This window comes from Muntiacus reevesi, chromosome 13 (genome assembly GCF_963930625.1).
Source record: "Muntiacus reevesi chromosome 13, mMunRee1.1, whole genome shotgun sequence".
NCBI classification, from domain to species: Eukaryota; Metazoa; Chordata; class Mammalia; order Artiodactyla; family Cervidae; genus Muntiacus; species Muntiacus reevesi.
Window position 1 is genome coordinate 53721161 of NC_089261.1, and position 16914 is coordinate 53738074.

The following is a 16914-nucleotide window of genomic DNA, read 5'->3' on the forward strand; positions in this document are numbered from 1 at the left end:
CCGTAGCCCGCCAGGCTCCTCTGTCCGTGGGGTTCTCCAGGCAAGAACACTGGAGTGGGTTGCCATGCCCTTCTCCAGGGGATCTTCCCCACCCAGGGATCGAATCCAGGTCTCCTGCAATGCAGGTGGATTCTTAACCAGCTGAGTAACCAGGGAAGCCCATATAGTGCTATATATATATAATATGTATGTACACGTATACATAAAAAAAGAATGAAGTGTTAAAAATGGTAATATCTAGAAGGTGAGATTATCAATAGTTTTTTGCTTTATTATTTTGTGCTTTTCTGTATTTTCCAAATTTTCCACTTTGTGCATGTATTAGATTTGAACTTAGAGGGAAAAGCAAGTGAAGGCAAAAAATTCACTTCTAGGAATTTTTCTGAAGAAAATGACCAGAAATATGTACACAGATTTGGCTCTAAGGATGTTCAACATAGGCAGCATTATTTATCACTGTGAGAAAACTGGAAACACCCATAATGCTCAGGGATGGAAGTATCCTAAATAAATCATAGAATACCTTTTAAGAGTTCTGCTGGCTCTCGGCTGAATATTTGTGTGACGCTGGGCAAGGTACTTAATTTCTGTTAGCCTTTGCTCCTTCAGGTGCAAATGAATATATAAAAATTCCTGCTGCAGAGCTGTTATGAAGTTGTAACGCTATTATACATGTAAACCATGTGGCAAAGCACACACACACAAAATGCTTGACAAATGTCTGACAAATATTATTATTGATCAATTGACAACTCTTTCTTCATTTATCAATTAAATATTCTGTAGCAATGAAAATCACCCTATAGAAGAATATTTAAAGTTTTATAAAATTGTTTTTTAAGAATAAAATCTTATAATTTCCATTTAGCAAAGAAAGTACATTAATATAGTAAAAAAAAGTGTACAAGTTTATATTTTGTTAATATATAATCTTTGGTTTGTTGAATCACTTTTTATTTCCTATTTTCACAAAATTCTTCTGTTCCTAAAATCATTTTCATTGGGTCTATAATCAGAAAAAAATTAAGAAATTAAACACCTTTTATTTACCAAGGACTCTGTCCATGGAAATACAAAATAGAGATGGTCAGTTCCGGCTTTCAGGAAGTTTATAGGCTGACTGGTAGAACTAAATTAGTGACTGAAATCAATGTGCATTTTCTGATATTATAGATTCTCTTCTCCTTAGGTTTAACTAATTAAGCACACACATTGACAACATCAACTCCAACGGGGACTATGAGTTTTACCTGCAGCTCTGACAATGGGATACTGCACAAAGCACTGGGATGTCCTACTTCCCTACCCAAGTTACCCCTACTCTCACCTCATTACTGCAAGAGGAGGTGGACAAGAGAGGCCACATCCACAAAGGGGACGGCTTGCCACGTGTGCTTACTACCTAGGAGGAAAGAGTAAAGAGGAAGCCTTTTCCTTCTTTCAGACAGTTATTATAAGAGGACAAGCCAGAGATGGCCCAAGTTGACTTTTTAAGGAAGCAATTCTGCCACCTTGTTAATCTGGCCCACCTATGCTAGGTCTGAACAATCTCACCATTCAGAAGAACCCTCAGTCTTCTGAGAAATGTAATGAGATGCTGGGCGAAGTTCCAAGGATTCCCTTTCAAATGCCCTCTCTAGGAGGGTGAAATGAAAGATATCCCCTTAAGGAAACATGGGCAGAGAACAAGTTCAACCCCCGGCACGCAATGACAATAGTATGCACAGAGGACAGCAGTGAGACGGTCGGGGGGTGGGAGGGGAGAGCAGGCTGGGGGAGGATTCTGAAGGATGAGATTGCTCACAGACTCTTTTTTTTTTTTTTTTCCATTTATTTTTAATAGTTGGAAGCTAATTACTTTACAATATTGTAGTGGTTTTTGCTGTACGTTGACATGAATCAGCCATGGATTTACATGTGTTCCCCATCCTGAACCCCCTCCCACCTCCCTCCCCATCCCATCCCTCTGTGTCTTCCCAGTGCACCAGCCCCAAGCTCTTGTCTCATGCATCCAACCTGGACTGGCGATCTGTTTCACACTTGATAATATACATGTTTCGATGCTATTCTCTCAGATCTTCCCACCCTCGCCTTCTCCCATAGAGTCCAAAAGTCTGTTCTATACATCTGTGTCTCTTTTGCTGTCTTGCATATAGGGTAATCGCTACCATCTTTCTAAATTACATATATATGCGTTAGTATACTGTATTGGTGTTTATCTTTCTGGCTTACTTCACTCTGTATAATGGGCTCCAGTTTTATCCAACTCATTAGAACTGATTCAAATGTATTCTTTATAATGGCTGAGTAATATTCCATTGTGTATATGTACCACAGTTTTCTTATCCATTCGTCTGCTGATGGGCATCTAGGTTGCTTCCATGTCCTGGCTATTATAAACAGTGCTGCGATGAACATTGGGGTGCACGTGTCTCTTTCAGATCTGGTTTCCTCAGTGTGTATGCCCAGCAGTGGGATTGCTGGGTCATATGGCAGTTCTATTTCCAGTTTTTTAAGGAATCTCCACACTGTTCTCCATAGCAGCTGTACTAGTTTGCATTCCCACCAACAGTGTAAGAGGGTTCCCTTTTCTCCACACCCTCTCCAGCATTTATTGCCTGTAGACTTGTGGATAGCAGCCATCCTGACTGGCGTGTAATGGTACCTCATTGTGGTTTTGATTTGCATTTCTCTGATAATGAGTGATGTTGAGCATCTTTTCATGTGTTTGTTAGCCATCTGTATGTCTTCTTTGGAGAAATGTCTGTTTAGATCTTTGGCCCGTTTTTTGATTGGGTCATTTATTTTTCTGGAATTGAGCTGCAGGAGTTGCTTGTATATTTTTGAGATTAATCCTTTGTCTTTTTCTTCATTTGCTATTATTTTCTCCCATTCTGAAGGCTGTCTTTTCACCTTGCTTATAGTTTCCTTTATTGTGCAAAAGCACTGGCACAAAGACAGACATATAGATCAATGGAACAAAATAGAAAGCCCAGAGATAAATCCACACACCTATGGATACCTTATCTTCGACAAAGGAGGCAAGGATATACAATGGAAAAAAGACAACCTCTTTAACAAGTGGTGCTGGGAAAACTAGTCAACCACTTGTAAAAGAATGAAACTAGAACACTTTCTGACACCATACACAAAAATAAACTCAAAATGGATTAAAGATCTAAATGTAAGACCAGAAACTATAAAACTCCTAGAGGAGAACATAGGCAAAACACTCTCTGACATAATTCACAGCAAGATCCTCTATGACCCACCTCCCAGAATATTGGAAATAAAAGCAAAAATAAACAAATGGGACCTAATTAAACTTAAAAGTTCACGGACTCTAGAAGGAGCTCGAGTTATTAGACAGTCGAGGGAAACAGGGAAAGATACTCTGTTGGGAAGCAGTGTGAAAAGGTGACGAGGCATTCAAAAATACGTCTCTACAAACCCAGAAGCTGTTCATTATTTCAGCACAACACAGGGAAAATTCATAGTGAAGGTAAAAAAGGGTCTCATTATACCAGTCTTCTTGATAAGCTATGAGAAGGAGCTTGAACTTTTTCATATGAACCAGTGTTTCTCAAACCTTTCTTCTATAAAACCTCTAGAGGACTTCCCTGCTGGTCCAGTGGTTAAGACTCCAAGCTTCTAATACAAGGGGCATGGGTTTGATCCCCAGTCAGAGAACTAAGATCCCACATGCCATGCAACATAGCCAAAAAAAAAAAAAAAAAAAAATTTTTTTAAGTAAATAAAATAAAACACCGTTAATGGCAGTGAATTTGAAGAAAAGGGATACAGGTGGAGGCATAACTTGAAATGCCCACAACATTCATGGAATTTCTGAAACGTTTCTTTAAAATGTGGGCAAATTTTGTAGCCCATTCCCCAGCACCTTTTTGTTTTAATAGAAAGATAATGGAATCACTCTTTTTTTGGGGGGTGACTTTATATATCTTAGAACACCACTACAGACTATCATGGGAACAACTATCTCAATTGTGAAGTATCACTGAAGACTATTAGGTAATCACTACCTAACAATTTTAGAGAGATCATTCTGATGACCCCATTGAAGACTGTTTCAGGAAAGCAAAACTAATGCCAGAGAAACTATCGGTTAGGAACCTATAGTGATATTAGTTTCAAGTGAGAGATGATAAAGAATAAACCAGGGCACAAAGGATTAGGAAGTAGGAGATGGATATGAGAAATATCTGAGAACTTTTATTGCAAAGACTTAACTGATAGAGGGGCTTCCCTGATAGCTCAGTTGGTAAAGAATCCGCCTGCAATACAGGAGACCCCGGTTCAATTTCTGGATCGGGAAGATCCACTGGAGAAGGGAAAGGCTATCCACTCCAGTATTCTTGGGCTTCCCTTGTGGCTCAGCTGGTAAAGAATCCTCCCGCAATGTGGAAGACCTGGGATCGATCCCTGGGTTGGGAAGATCCCCTGGAGAAGGGAAAGGCTACCCACTCCAGTATGCTGGCCTGGAGAATTCCATGCACTGTACAGTCCATGGGGTTGCAAAGAGTGGGACACGACTGAGCAACTTTCACTTTCACTTTCATCTGACAGAGAGGAGAACAGAATCCCTCTCAGGATTCCAACATGACTCTAGATTTCTAACCTGGTATTCAATCTGTATTGGGAAACAGGAAAAGTAGCGGGGCCAGAGGTAGTCATGATGCTTCTGAGGCATCCAGATGTGAGGCAAACACATGGCTCAGAGAAAATGAGCGCACCGAGCAGTCTCCAGTCTTGGCCACTTTGCTGAAATATGGAAATATCTCCTCCGAGAAGCAATACATAGGTCAGCATTTTAGAAAAAGGCGCAGAAAAGGAAAAAGCCCCACTGTAATTTCACTGCTTAAAGAGAACCACCATACATGTTTAGCTTTACACAGCTCTAGACTTGTGCTTACTTTTTTCCCTTCGCTTCAGTATAAAAATGTAAAAAACAATCACACAGGGGAAAAATGTATTAAGATAAAGTGGCTCATTTTATGCTGAAAAAGCCTTCTGCTTTCATCATAAACTAGAAAAAAAACAAATTCTTTATATATTATACAGTCCAATATCAAAATATATAAGGAAAACTATTAGAAACACAAGGATATGGGGAAAAATTATATTTTAATTAGCAAGGAAAGCATAGAAATTGGCTGTCAGTTGAGGTAGAGTAAAAGAGAATTCACCCCTTGGAAGAATAAATTCCAGATGAATTTTTTTTAATTAAGGCAAAATACAAAGGTATAAAAGTAATAGTGATATATCTGGGCTGAAACATTTGATATTTTGTCACTTGTCTGCCTTTTATAAACAAGAATACACATATATGTAGCCTGTGGCAAAGGCTGGGTAATGCCATTCCCCTGCTCCAAACCCTTCAGAGATTTCTCATCACACTCGGACAAAGAGCCAAAACCTTACCAGGATGGAGCCCTTGGCTCCCTCTCTGGCCTCATCCCTGTCCCTCCCACCTGATTCTGGGGAGCAGCTCCAGACACACTGGCCTCCATGCTGTTCCTCCTGCAAACCACTCTCCCCACCTTACAGCTTGACTCTTGCAAATTTTCTCAGCTCATCTGTAGATACTGAGTGGCCAGAGCTCCCTAACTTCATTCACTTTTCTGCTAAAATGCTGCCTCCTCAGAGAAACTTACCCTAACATCCTTCATGAAATAGCACATCCCTTTCTCCCCTCATCCTTTTTTTCCCCTCAAATCACTTATCATTGACTTCCTACTACTGTTTATTATTCCTATTACTGTTATTATTCACTGTTTTTATGTCTTTCTCTAGAGCTCTATAGAATGAAAGCTTGAGAACAGCAAGAACTTTGGATTTTTTAAATATTAAATTCTCTATGCCTGAAACAGTAACTGCCACATAACACTTCCACAAATACATGCTGAATGAATGAATGGACAAATTAATGTATAAATGGACTGGCCAGCATAGGAACTAATTTGAGTGACTCTAAAAGTGAATCATGCTTTGATAAAAAGAACTGCCACTATCCAGATAAATCTTGAATATTCATACAGTGGATACTATTTGAGGATGCTTAAACTGTTAAAATGGATGTGGGTTTAACCAGGATAATCCTGTCATTGGGATTCCCAGGGTAATATACTCTTTGCAAAATGCAAAATGTTTGGAGTCATGGATGATGCAACATATCTATACTTCCACAATGTAAGTCAGTCCTTGAGGGATTAATTTGGTAAACAAGAGAGTTTTCTCCAGAGGAAAGAGTAGTTTTAGAAACAACCATACAGAAATATTAAAGGATATAATCTCTACTCTTGGATCTGTTCCTTGTATATTCTTACCTGATAATTCATTAATATTCTATTTAAAATATTTATGTTACTTGAATATTTAGTTACATATTTAGAGGAAGAACCATTAGCAAATTACTTTGCAAAAGTTTGAATAATTTGACGTTTTGAGTTAACTGAGGTGAAATTGTGAAAACAAACATCAGTCCCTGCGTACATTGGGCAAAAGTGACTTCACCCATAAGAAGGGTCCAGGTAGGATCCTTAGTACCACTGACTTTGCTTCTCACAGCAGAGGTACAGCAGAGGTCCAAGGCACTGCTCCCCAGGAACAGTAAAATGCAAGTCACATTTGTAATTTAAAACTTTCTAGTAGCCACATTGAAAAAAATTAAAAAGAAAAAAGTAAATGTTTTATAAATAGCATAGAAAATGTAATCCAATATATCTAAAATATTTTTCAACATGTAATCAACACAAAAGTATTGACAAGTAAAAAAAAAAAGTATTGACAAGTAATAAAACCCAGTTTACATTCTTTTTGTGCTCAGTATTCTAAATCCTGGGCATATTTTATATTTTTACAATACACCTTAATTCAGATGCTAAATTTTGATAGTTACAGTAAAATGCAGTCTCAACAAAACAATAAAATTTTGCTTAATTGAGAAAGAATTTGCATTGTTTCTGTTACTAAATTTAAATTGTTTTTGTTCAGTCACTAAGTCGTATCTGACTCTGCCACCCCATGAATTGCAGCATGCCAGACTCCTCTCTTCTCTACTGTCTCCTGAAATTTTTGCTCAAACTCATGTCCCTTGAGTCAGTGATGCTATTTAACTATCTCATCTTCTGCCGCTCCCTTCTCCTTTCACCTTCAATCTTTCCCAGAATCACAGGCTCCTCACATTAGGTGGCCAAAGTATTGGAGCTTCAGCTTCAGCATCAGTCCTTCCAATGGATATTCAGGGTTGATTTCCTTTAGGATTGACTTGTTTGATCTCCTTGCAGTCCAAGGGACTCTCAAGAGTATTCTTCAGTGCAATTCAAAAGCATAAATTCTTTGGTGCTATACAGTCCATGGAATTCTCCAGGCCAGAATACTGGAGTGGGTAGCCTTTCCATTCTCCAGATTTTCCCAATGCAGGGATCAAACTGGGGTCTCCCGCACTGAAGGCAGATTCTTTATCAGCTGGGCCACCAGGGAGTCCTATCTTAAAATAGGAAGTCTGATGCAATATAGCCATGACCTGACTTTTCCATCTTATTTTACTCACCAAACATTTCCAGTATGCGAAGCAAGCTGATATAGTCATACTTTCTTCCATTTAATACTTAGCATGTACCATTGACCGTGCTATGTGATAGGTAAATAAACACAGATAAAGCCAGGTTCCTGCCCTAAATAACTGACAATCAGGGTGCTCTGGTTGGGGAAAAGAGCATCTATTTAAACAACTAACTATAAATTAATTGTTAAAATGGAATCATCATTAAGTGCTACAGGCAAAGGAAGTCAAGAATGATTCTTTTTTTTTTTTTAAATGACTAATTCTTAAGGAGGACTGAACAGTCGGGGAGGGAAGTGGGACAAGTTTCAGAGAAGAGGGAATATTAGGAAATTTGAAGAATGTGTTTAATTTTGCATATAGCAAAAAGAGAGAAGGGTATTCTAGACTAAGAAAACAACAACATAAATACATAAGTATAAAATAGTATGAGTAGCAAGGGAAAAGCCAGTGATTCAGTCAGTAAGGAAAAGAAGGAGAAACAGCATTAAGTTCAAGTATTGGTCCATTTTAAACTTATTATTCACTTATTTGTATATCCACTGTGGTTCCAAAGAAAGAATATTTGAGGTGGTAAAAAGGTAAATACATTTCAGATTACACCCCTCCATGTACGCTTTGCAATAATCAAATTATACTATGTACCACGCTCTTTAAACTCCCTATGAGTGGTTCCCCTATGCCCTAATTTTATGGGGAAATATTTTAACATTACAAAGAGTATTAACAACCTAAAACAAATAGATTGCTGGTTACTGTCGCTGCTAAGTTGCTTCTGTTGTGTCCGACTCTGTGCGACCCCAAAGATGGCAGCCCACCAGGCTCCCCCATCCCTGGGATTCTCCAGGCAAGAACGCTGGAGTGGGTTGCCATTTCCTTCTCCAATGCATGAAAGTGAAAAGTGAGAGGGAAGTCGCTCAGTCATGTCGGACTCTTCGCGACCCCAAGGACTGCAGCCTACCAGGCTCCTCCGTCCATGGGATTCTCCAGGCAAGAACACTGGAGTGGGCTGCCATTGCCTTCTCCAAGATTGCTGGTTATTTCTCCCGGGGGAAAAAAAAAAAAAGAGCTTATTCGGTATCAGCAGAGAATTGCAATCCAGAGTCCACAACCATAGTGAGCCATATGCAAGTCCCTCCACAGCAAAGGAAGAAGCACTCTTTATAGAGGGGAAAAGAAAGTAGGCAGCGCTACAGGAAACAGAGGCCATGGATTTTCACTGGCTGAGTCCTTGATGTTAAAGAAGCGGGGTCTTGGGGACTTCCCTGGTGGCCCAGTGGTAAAGAATCCACCTACCAGTGCAGGAGACATGGGTTCAATCCCTGATCCAGGAAGATCCCACAGGCTGCGTGCGGAGCTACCAGGGAAGCCCATAAGCCATTGATAAGGCTGCATACCAATTTCAGCTGGTGCTAAGGGTATTATTTTAAATATTTAGCAATCTGTATGGCATGAGTGGGCTTCCTTGGTGGCTCAGATGGTAAAGAATCTGCCTGCGATGCAGGAGACCCTGATTCGACCCCTGGGTTAGGAAGATTCCCTGGAGAAGGAAATGGCTACCCACTCCAGTATTCTTGCCTGGAGAATTCCAATTACAGAGGAGCCTGGCGGGCTACAGTCTGTTCATCAGTAAAAAGAGAATTTGACCATAAGACACTGATAACACTGCACACCAATTTCAGCCCTGACTAGTAGTAGAGTTGCAAAGACACAGGAAATGCATATGTCTCATGATGAAAGTAATTAAATATATACTTCACATCCCCCCAAAGGGGAATGTGTGTGTGAATCCACAGTTCCACATCCTCACCAAATGTGATTTCCTAATTTTAAAAATCTGAATGGTATTAAATAATATCTTGCATTTTTAATGTGCATTTCCTTGATCGCTCATGAAGTTTCTCAACGTTTGTTCAACACTTACGTTACACTTGGTCTTAGAGTCTACTTTGCTGATATTTATTGCTACACTTTCTTTGGGTTTGGGCTGTTGATATATATTTTTCCATCCTTTTCTTCCAACATGTCTGTACTTTAAAATTTAAGTGTGTCTTTCATAAACATTATGAAGCAGGGTGTTGTGTTTATATCCAGTCAGGAAATATTTTAATTTCTCTTTTGAAGAATTTACTATTAATACAATTAGTGATATCATTATGCATTATTTGAACATTATTTTAGTGGTTAGACTAGAGATTTCAACATGAATCCTTGATTTACTACACTTTAATACACATTCTTACACCCTCACTTCTCAATAGTGCTACAAGTTGAGTACTATTTAACTCTATTTACCCGTCCCCTACTTTCTCTTGTAATTGTTGTCATGTATTTTGTTCTACATAGCTTAAATTCCACAAGCCATTTCAACTAGTCTTGAACAGCCCATACTTGGATCCTGGACTCTGCTGACTTAGAGCGACTCCTAGGAGCTATCTTCCTCAGCAGTTCTGCTCCATGCTATTTTGTAGGCATACTCCAACAAGGTTTTACATAAATATGTGCACCCATATACTCTCTCACTTGGCTGGGGAGAAGGGTGCATTCCTTCCAATTAGAATAGAGAGGCCCCCAAAAATTCACTCATAAAGTCTGGGTGCTCCAGAGTGAGGCTTCTCTCCACTAAGTTAAGGCTGGGGAGCATTTCCATCCTCACTTCCAGTATTTCAAGCTCAAGGAAAAACTAGGAAACTGAGAGACCTAAGCCAAGAAAATATTTCAAGAAGAAGAGTGTAACAGTGACCAAAAAAAAAAAAAAAAAAAAAAATGTAGACAGATAAAGTTCTCCAGCACAGTAGTAAAAAGCCACTGCATCCACAATCCTTAAAGCCATCACTCACATGTAATTGGTGAAAGCAGCAGCCTTGATCTCCAAGGCCTCAGTGCTCATGGCTACTTCATCCCAGCTGACCACAGATGACAACCGAGAGAACTTTTGCTAGTGTCTACCAGCTGGACTTCCAGTATCCACCAGAAGGGTAGCTCCCTGGCAGTGTGGTAGGTTATCATATCAGTATGGTTAAGTCCAAGTGATCCCCTGAGAAAGGAATGGCTACCCACTCCAGTGTTCTTGGGGCTTCCCTGGTGGCTCAGAGGTAAAGAATCTGCCTGCAACATGGGAGACCTGGGTTTGATCCCTGGGTTGGGGAGATCCCCTGGAGAAGGGAATGGCAACCCACTCCAATACTCTTGCAGAGAATTCCATGGACAGAGGAGCCTGGAAGGCTACAGTCCATTGGGTCACAAAGAGTCAAAGAGAACTGAACAACTAACACTTTCACTTTTTCTTTTGTTTTCTTAAGCCCAAGTAAGGTAAATAAGCAATTCCAGATTCTCTTTCGTGAAAGTGTTTATTGGGTGATGCAGCCTCCTCAGGGACCCCTGGCCATCTGCTGGCTACCTCCCATGCCTGCCATCCCTGACAATACTGGACCTGCTGCTGCTGCCTGAACCCGTACACTCCAGTGAGGGCTAGTAGTTTGAGGAACCACAAAAAGCAAGGTGACTACTACCTTTGTGCACCCTCTAATCTGGCACAAACGCCTCCCACTGGCAAGATGGAATGAGAACACAGCTGGCCAGGGCATCTAACAGACTACTGGTTTTGATCATGACAGAGAATTTAGAAGGGCGTATAAAGACTGTCAGCAGATGGGAGGTTTAGAGAGCTCAGGGACAAAGCAAACTAAACAGCATATTATAAGGGACATGTATAAACTGATGAAGACTATATTCTAAAAAGCAAAGAAACAATAAACACATAATTCAGGAGAGTAGTTAACATCAATGAGATGAGGTAGGAAAATAATCCACTGTTGGAAGCAAAAGCATGAGTAATATTCTAGTTTTCCTTTCTTTCAGATAAGTACCCAGAAGTGGAATTATTACATCATATGGCAGTTCTATTTTTTTTCTAAAAGTATTTTTTTCTTTTTCAAATTATGAAAGCAAGATAACATATTTACTTGGGGACTTAGAAAGCACAGAACTAAGTTACATATAGTTTCACTATATATTACAATTATTTTTAAGTAAATAAATTAAGATATTTAGTTGGAGTTTCAATATCAAACTCTCAAAAATTAATAGAATGAATAGACAGAAAAGCAGAAGGATATAGTAGACCTGAAAAGCACTATGAACCAATTCAACATAATTGATTTATACATTTTTCACACAACAGGATATAAATTCTATTCACGTTCCCATAGACTATAAACCAGGAGTCACCGGAACATATTGAGGGACATAAAACAAGGTGCAAAAATCTTATGGTCTAAAGGTGTGGAAATCATACAGAGTCTGTTCTCTTATCACTGTGGAATTATGTTAGAAATCAATGTCAAAAGATATTTGAAAATAACCACATTAGAAATCAATGTCAAAAGATATTTGAAAATAACCACATATTTTCAAGTACAATGAGACATTTACCAAGAGAGATTTTTGACTTAGCCATTGAAAGCCTCAATAAAGTTAAAAGACTGAAAAAACACAGAGGTTGACTGCAGTGAAAAAAGCATTTAAATGAGGCATTAATATCAAAATGAGAAATTAATATCAAAGACATTTTTATTTTTTTTATTTTTTTCAAAGATATTTTTAAAACCCCAAGTATTGGAAATCAAATGTCCACTTTTAAATGATGAGTGTATCTAAGAAGTAACAAGAAAAATTAGAAAATATTTTTAACAGAATAAAAATGAGAAGGGAATTTATCAGAATTTGTTGCATGCAGCTGAAGTTGCTCAATGCAACTAAATACAATGTGGAATCTTGAATAAAGTATGAATACAAGTAATGGACACTAGCATAAAATTTTGTGAAATTTGAACAAAATTTGTACTTTAGTTAATACTGTTATCATGTGTTAATTTCTTGATTTTTTTTTTTTACAACATAGTATTTCTTTATATTCTCAGAATTACAAAAGCTTTTTTACTACACTTGATCAAGGCTTAAGAAAGAACAACAACAAAAAGAGATGGAGAAATTGGAAAAGATAAACTAAATTAAATGGGAGCACTCAATATGAAATAGAAAAAGTGGAACAAACAAGATAAAACACCGTCATATAGTCCAGTTGTTTTTAAACATGGCTGCTCATTTGAATCACATCTGGAGCTTTGGAGGCAAATAACAATACCTGGGCATTAGTATTTTTCAAAAAATTCCAAGATAATTCTAATGTGCATCTGGATTTTAAAAAGTGACTACAAGTTTTTCTATTAAATGGTAGTTTTAGTGACATAAAATTATCTTCTGTTGACCAATCATGATATAATGGTATTAAAACAAAAAATAGTTACAAAATAATAAAAGATGTTTATTAGTTTTCACAATCAATAGCCAGACAAAAAATAAAAGATAATTACAATTGCAAGCCACAATGAAAACATGATAACCTAACAATATAAAATAATTACATACAATTTGGGGGAGGGTCAAGCAGAGTGATGTGGTAAGTGCAAGTACAAACGCGTACATGTTTTCATCCATCTATCCAGTCTGGCTTTTGGTTGGTGTGTATAATCCATTCACATTTCAGGTAATTATTTATATGTGTGATCCTATTACCATTTTCTTAACTGTTTTGGATTTATTTTGTGTAGGCCTTTTCCTTCTCTTGTGTTTCCTGCCTAGAGAATTTCTTTAGCATTTGTTGTAAAGCTGGTTTGGTAATGCTGAATTCTCTTAATTTTTGCTAATCTGTAACTCTTTTGATTTCTCTGTCAAATCTGAAGGAGAGTCTTGCTGAGTAGAGTATTCTTGGTTTTAGGTTCTTCTTCATCACTTTAAATACATCATGCCATTCCCTTCTGACTTTTAGAGTTTCTGTTGAGAAAACAGCTGATACCCTTACGGGAGATCCCTTGTATGTTATTTATCATTTTCCCCTTGTTGTTTTTAATATTTTATCTTTATTTTTTTGTCTTTAGTTTTTGTCAGTTTGATTATGCCTGGGACTTTGCATTTCTTGGACTTGGTTGACACCATTTCCTTTTCCATGTTAAGGAAGTTTTCAGTTATTATCTCTTCAAATATTTTCTCCAGTCCTTTCTCTCTCTCTTCTCCTTCTGGGATCCCTATAATGCAAATATAGGTGCATTTAATGTTGTCCTAGAGGTCTCTTATGCTTTTTTGCTTGTTCTGTTTTGTGGCAGTGATTTCCATCATTCTGTCTTCCCAGTCACTTATCCACTCTTCTGCCTATAACTAATAACCAATAGTTACTCTGCTATTGGTTCCTTCTAGAGTATTGTTCATCTCTGTTTGTTTGTATCTTAGTTCTTCTAGGCTTTTGATAACCTTTTTTGTATCTTCTCCATTCTTTTTCTGAGACTATGGATCATGTTCACTATCATTATTCTGATCTCTTTTTCTGGAAGATTGCCTATCTCCACTTCATTTACTTGTTCTTCTGAGGTTTTATCTTGTCCCTTCATCTAGGTCATGACCCTCTGCCTTTTCATTTTGATTAACTTTCTGTGATGTGGTTTTCATTCTGGTGGCTGCTGAATTGTAGTTTTTCTTGCTTCTCTGTCTTCTGTCTGGTGAATGAGGCTAACAGGTTTGTGTAAGCTTCCTGATGAGAAGTTTTCTGGGAAAAATTGACTCTTGCTCTGGTGGGCAGGGCCATGCTCAGTAAAACTTTAATCTAATTGTCTGCTGATACGTGGGGTTGCATTTCTTCCCTGTTAGTTGTTTGGCCTGAGGCGACTCGGCCCTGGAGTCTACAGGCTCTTTGGTAGGGTTAATGGTGAGCTCCAAGAGGGCTCACCCCCAGGGTCACCTCCCAGGACTGCTGCTGCCAATGCCTCATCTCCTCGGTCAGCCACCGCTGCCCCACGCCACCCCAGGAGATCCTCCAACACGAGCAGGGAGGTCTGGTTCCATCCCCGGTGGGGTCACTGCTCCTTACCCCCGGTACTGGTACATGCAAGATTTTGCTTGTGCCCTCCAAGAATGAAGTCTCTCTGTTTCCCTGGTTCTGTGAAAGTCCTGTAATCAAATCTCACTGACCTTCAAAGTCAGATTTCCCTGCGAAGTCCTAGTCCTTTTGCTGGATTCCCAGGCTGGGAAACCTGATGTGGGGCTCAGAGCCTTCCCAACACAGGAAGAACTTCTTTGGTATTATTGTTCTCCAGTTTGTGGGTTGTCCACTGGGTGGGTATGGGATTTTGTTTTACTGTGATTGCACACCTCATACCATGTCATTGCAACTTCTCCTTTGTCTTTGGATGTGGGCTATCTCTTTTCTGGTGGTTTCTAGCGTCCTCCTGTCAATGGTTGTGAAATAGCCAGTTGCAATTTTGGTGCTCTCACACATTCTTCTACTCTGCTATCTTGAACTAATCTCCCTGATAGTTCTATTTTTAATGTTTTCAGGATCCTCCATTACTATTTTCCATAGTGGCTGCACCAATTTACATTCCCATTAACAATGAGGAAGGTTTCTCTGCTCACCACATCTTCACCAACACTTGTTAGATGGCTTCCCATCTCACTCAGAATAAAAGTTATAACTCTTACTGTGGTCTCCATGATCTCTTCCTTCTACAGTTCTCTTCCTGCTTGCATTGGCCTGTTACTACTAAGATTACTTAGCGTGCACCCTGAGTCATACATAAATGTGTCTAGTAAAAAGAATTAAAATTTAACCAAAAACAATCTAAGAATAATCTTGGAAGGCTAAGTTAATATATAAGAATAATCTTGAAAGGCTGAGTTAATATATTTGCTGAATTCCTGAGTCTTAAATTCAAAATTCAACTATATATATGCCCACTAAGGACTACAGCTGAAAGAAAAAATACTGGAAACCTAGTTAACTTTGAATTTCAGACAAATGATAATATTTTCTCTATAAATATATCCCATGCAGTTTTTGTGCTTCAAACTAATGCATTCATTGTTCATCTGAGATTCAAATTTAACAGGACAACCTCCGTTTTTACGTGCTAAATCGGTAACCCTACAGACAACCATAAACTAAAACACATGGTCCATTTGAGGAAGATCAGGTGCTAAACCAGCGCTCTAAATTCATAGTGCCTCTCTCCCAGTCACCTCATCTCTAAACAAAACAAAACAAAACACGCTAGGGAGCCCTGAAGTGTGGCTCAAAACTATGATGTTTTGATAGAACACGAAAGAGGAAAGAGGCTGGCTGTGTAAAAGGAGTTCCTGAAGTCAGACATTCATTTTTTTTTTTTTTTTTTAAAACGATGGGGAAAAGGACGACGAGCTGTGGGGAATGCGGGGCACGGAAGGGGCCCTTGAGCCTCTGAGCCCGCAGAGGTGAGAGGACCCGGGAGCCCCGCGGACCGACCATTCGCGCGCGCCCCGCAGGGGTCACGACCACCCGGTGAACCAGGGGCGCTCTTTACAGTTTAACCGCTGGCCGGTTAAGGGCGTGGTGGTGGTTGGGTGTGGGAGTCACATCTGAAAGTCCCTAATATGAGAGCGAGAGACAGCCATCATGTTCCCACATCTTCCCACTCTTCTCCAACCCGGCCGCTCCAGTCATCATGGAGCCCAGAAGCCCCAGAACCGAGAAAAAAGGCGGGAGAAGCCAGGCGCCGCTTACTGGTTTGAGTCATCCTGGAGATGCAGAAGCAGGAGAAGCTGAAGAGCACCATAGCGATGAGCGTGATGAGCAGGTTCACGTGCCTGGTCCTCATGGTGCCGATTCGACGGCGGCGGCAACCGGCAGCTTGGCTGGAATAGCAGAGCACGCAGCAACCACCCCGCCGGCTGAGGACGGGCACGCGCTGTGCGCTGCGCGCGCCGCCGCGCAAGGAAACTGGCTCCCCCACTCATCCCACCCACCCCAACCCACACACGCACCCAGCCCCCTTCCCCGGCAGCAGTTTCTGCCTTCTATCCTCAACCGCTTGCCAGGGCTGCTGATTATTAAATGAAATAAACTATGCGAAAGCTCCCACTCCAGGTGAATGCTCAGTAACTTTATTGTCCTGTAAGATGTCGCTTTAGCCAAACTGGCCTAAACAGTTGGCATACATGACCTCATTAAGTCCTCACAAAATCTCAGTCTTTTTTTCAAAGTATAAAATGAAAATAACATCATCTTCCTAATATGATGAGCAACTAGCTGCAAGTTGCACAGCTGGAAGCGGTTCCTTTTTTCTCATACAAAGTACAAACTTTGTACATGGACAAGAATTTCCTAAAGAAAATATGTCTTTACTTGGAATTTGCTAGCCTTAAATGGACTTTCCTGGTGACTCGGTACAAAATCCGCCTGCAGTGTGGGAGACAAGGGTTTGATCCTGGGTTGGGAAGATCCCCTGGAGGAGGGCATGGCAACC

The 16914-nt window shown here is 39.7% G+C and overlaps 1 protein-coding gene across 1 annotated transcript in view; it reads right to left on the reverse strand.

Moving 5' to 3' along the window:
* The window catches only part of MGAT4D (MGAT4 family member D), a 44647-nt gene extending 28381 nt beyond the window's left edge, over positions 1 to 16266 (reverse strand). The window contains exon 1 of the mRNA XM_065904224.1: positions 16173 to 16266. Coding sequence (XP_065760296.1) covers positions 16173 to 16266 — 94 coding nt within the window. The remainder of the gene's footprint in view (positions 1 to 16172) is intronic.
* Positions 16267 to 16914: the final 648 nt, after the last annotated feature.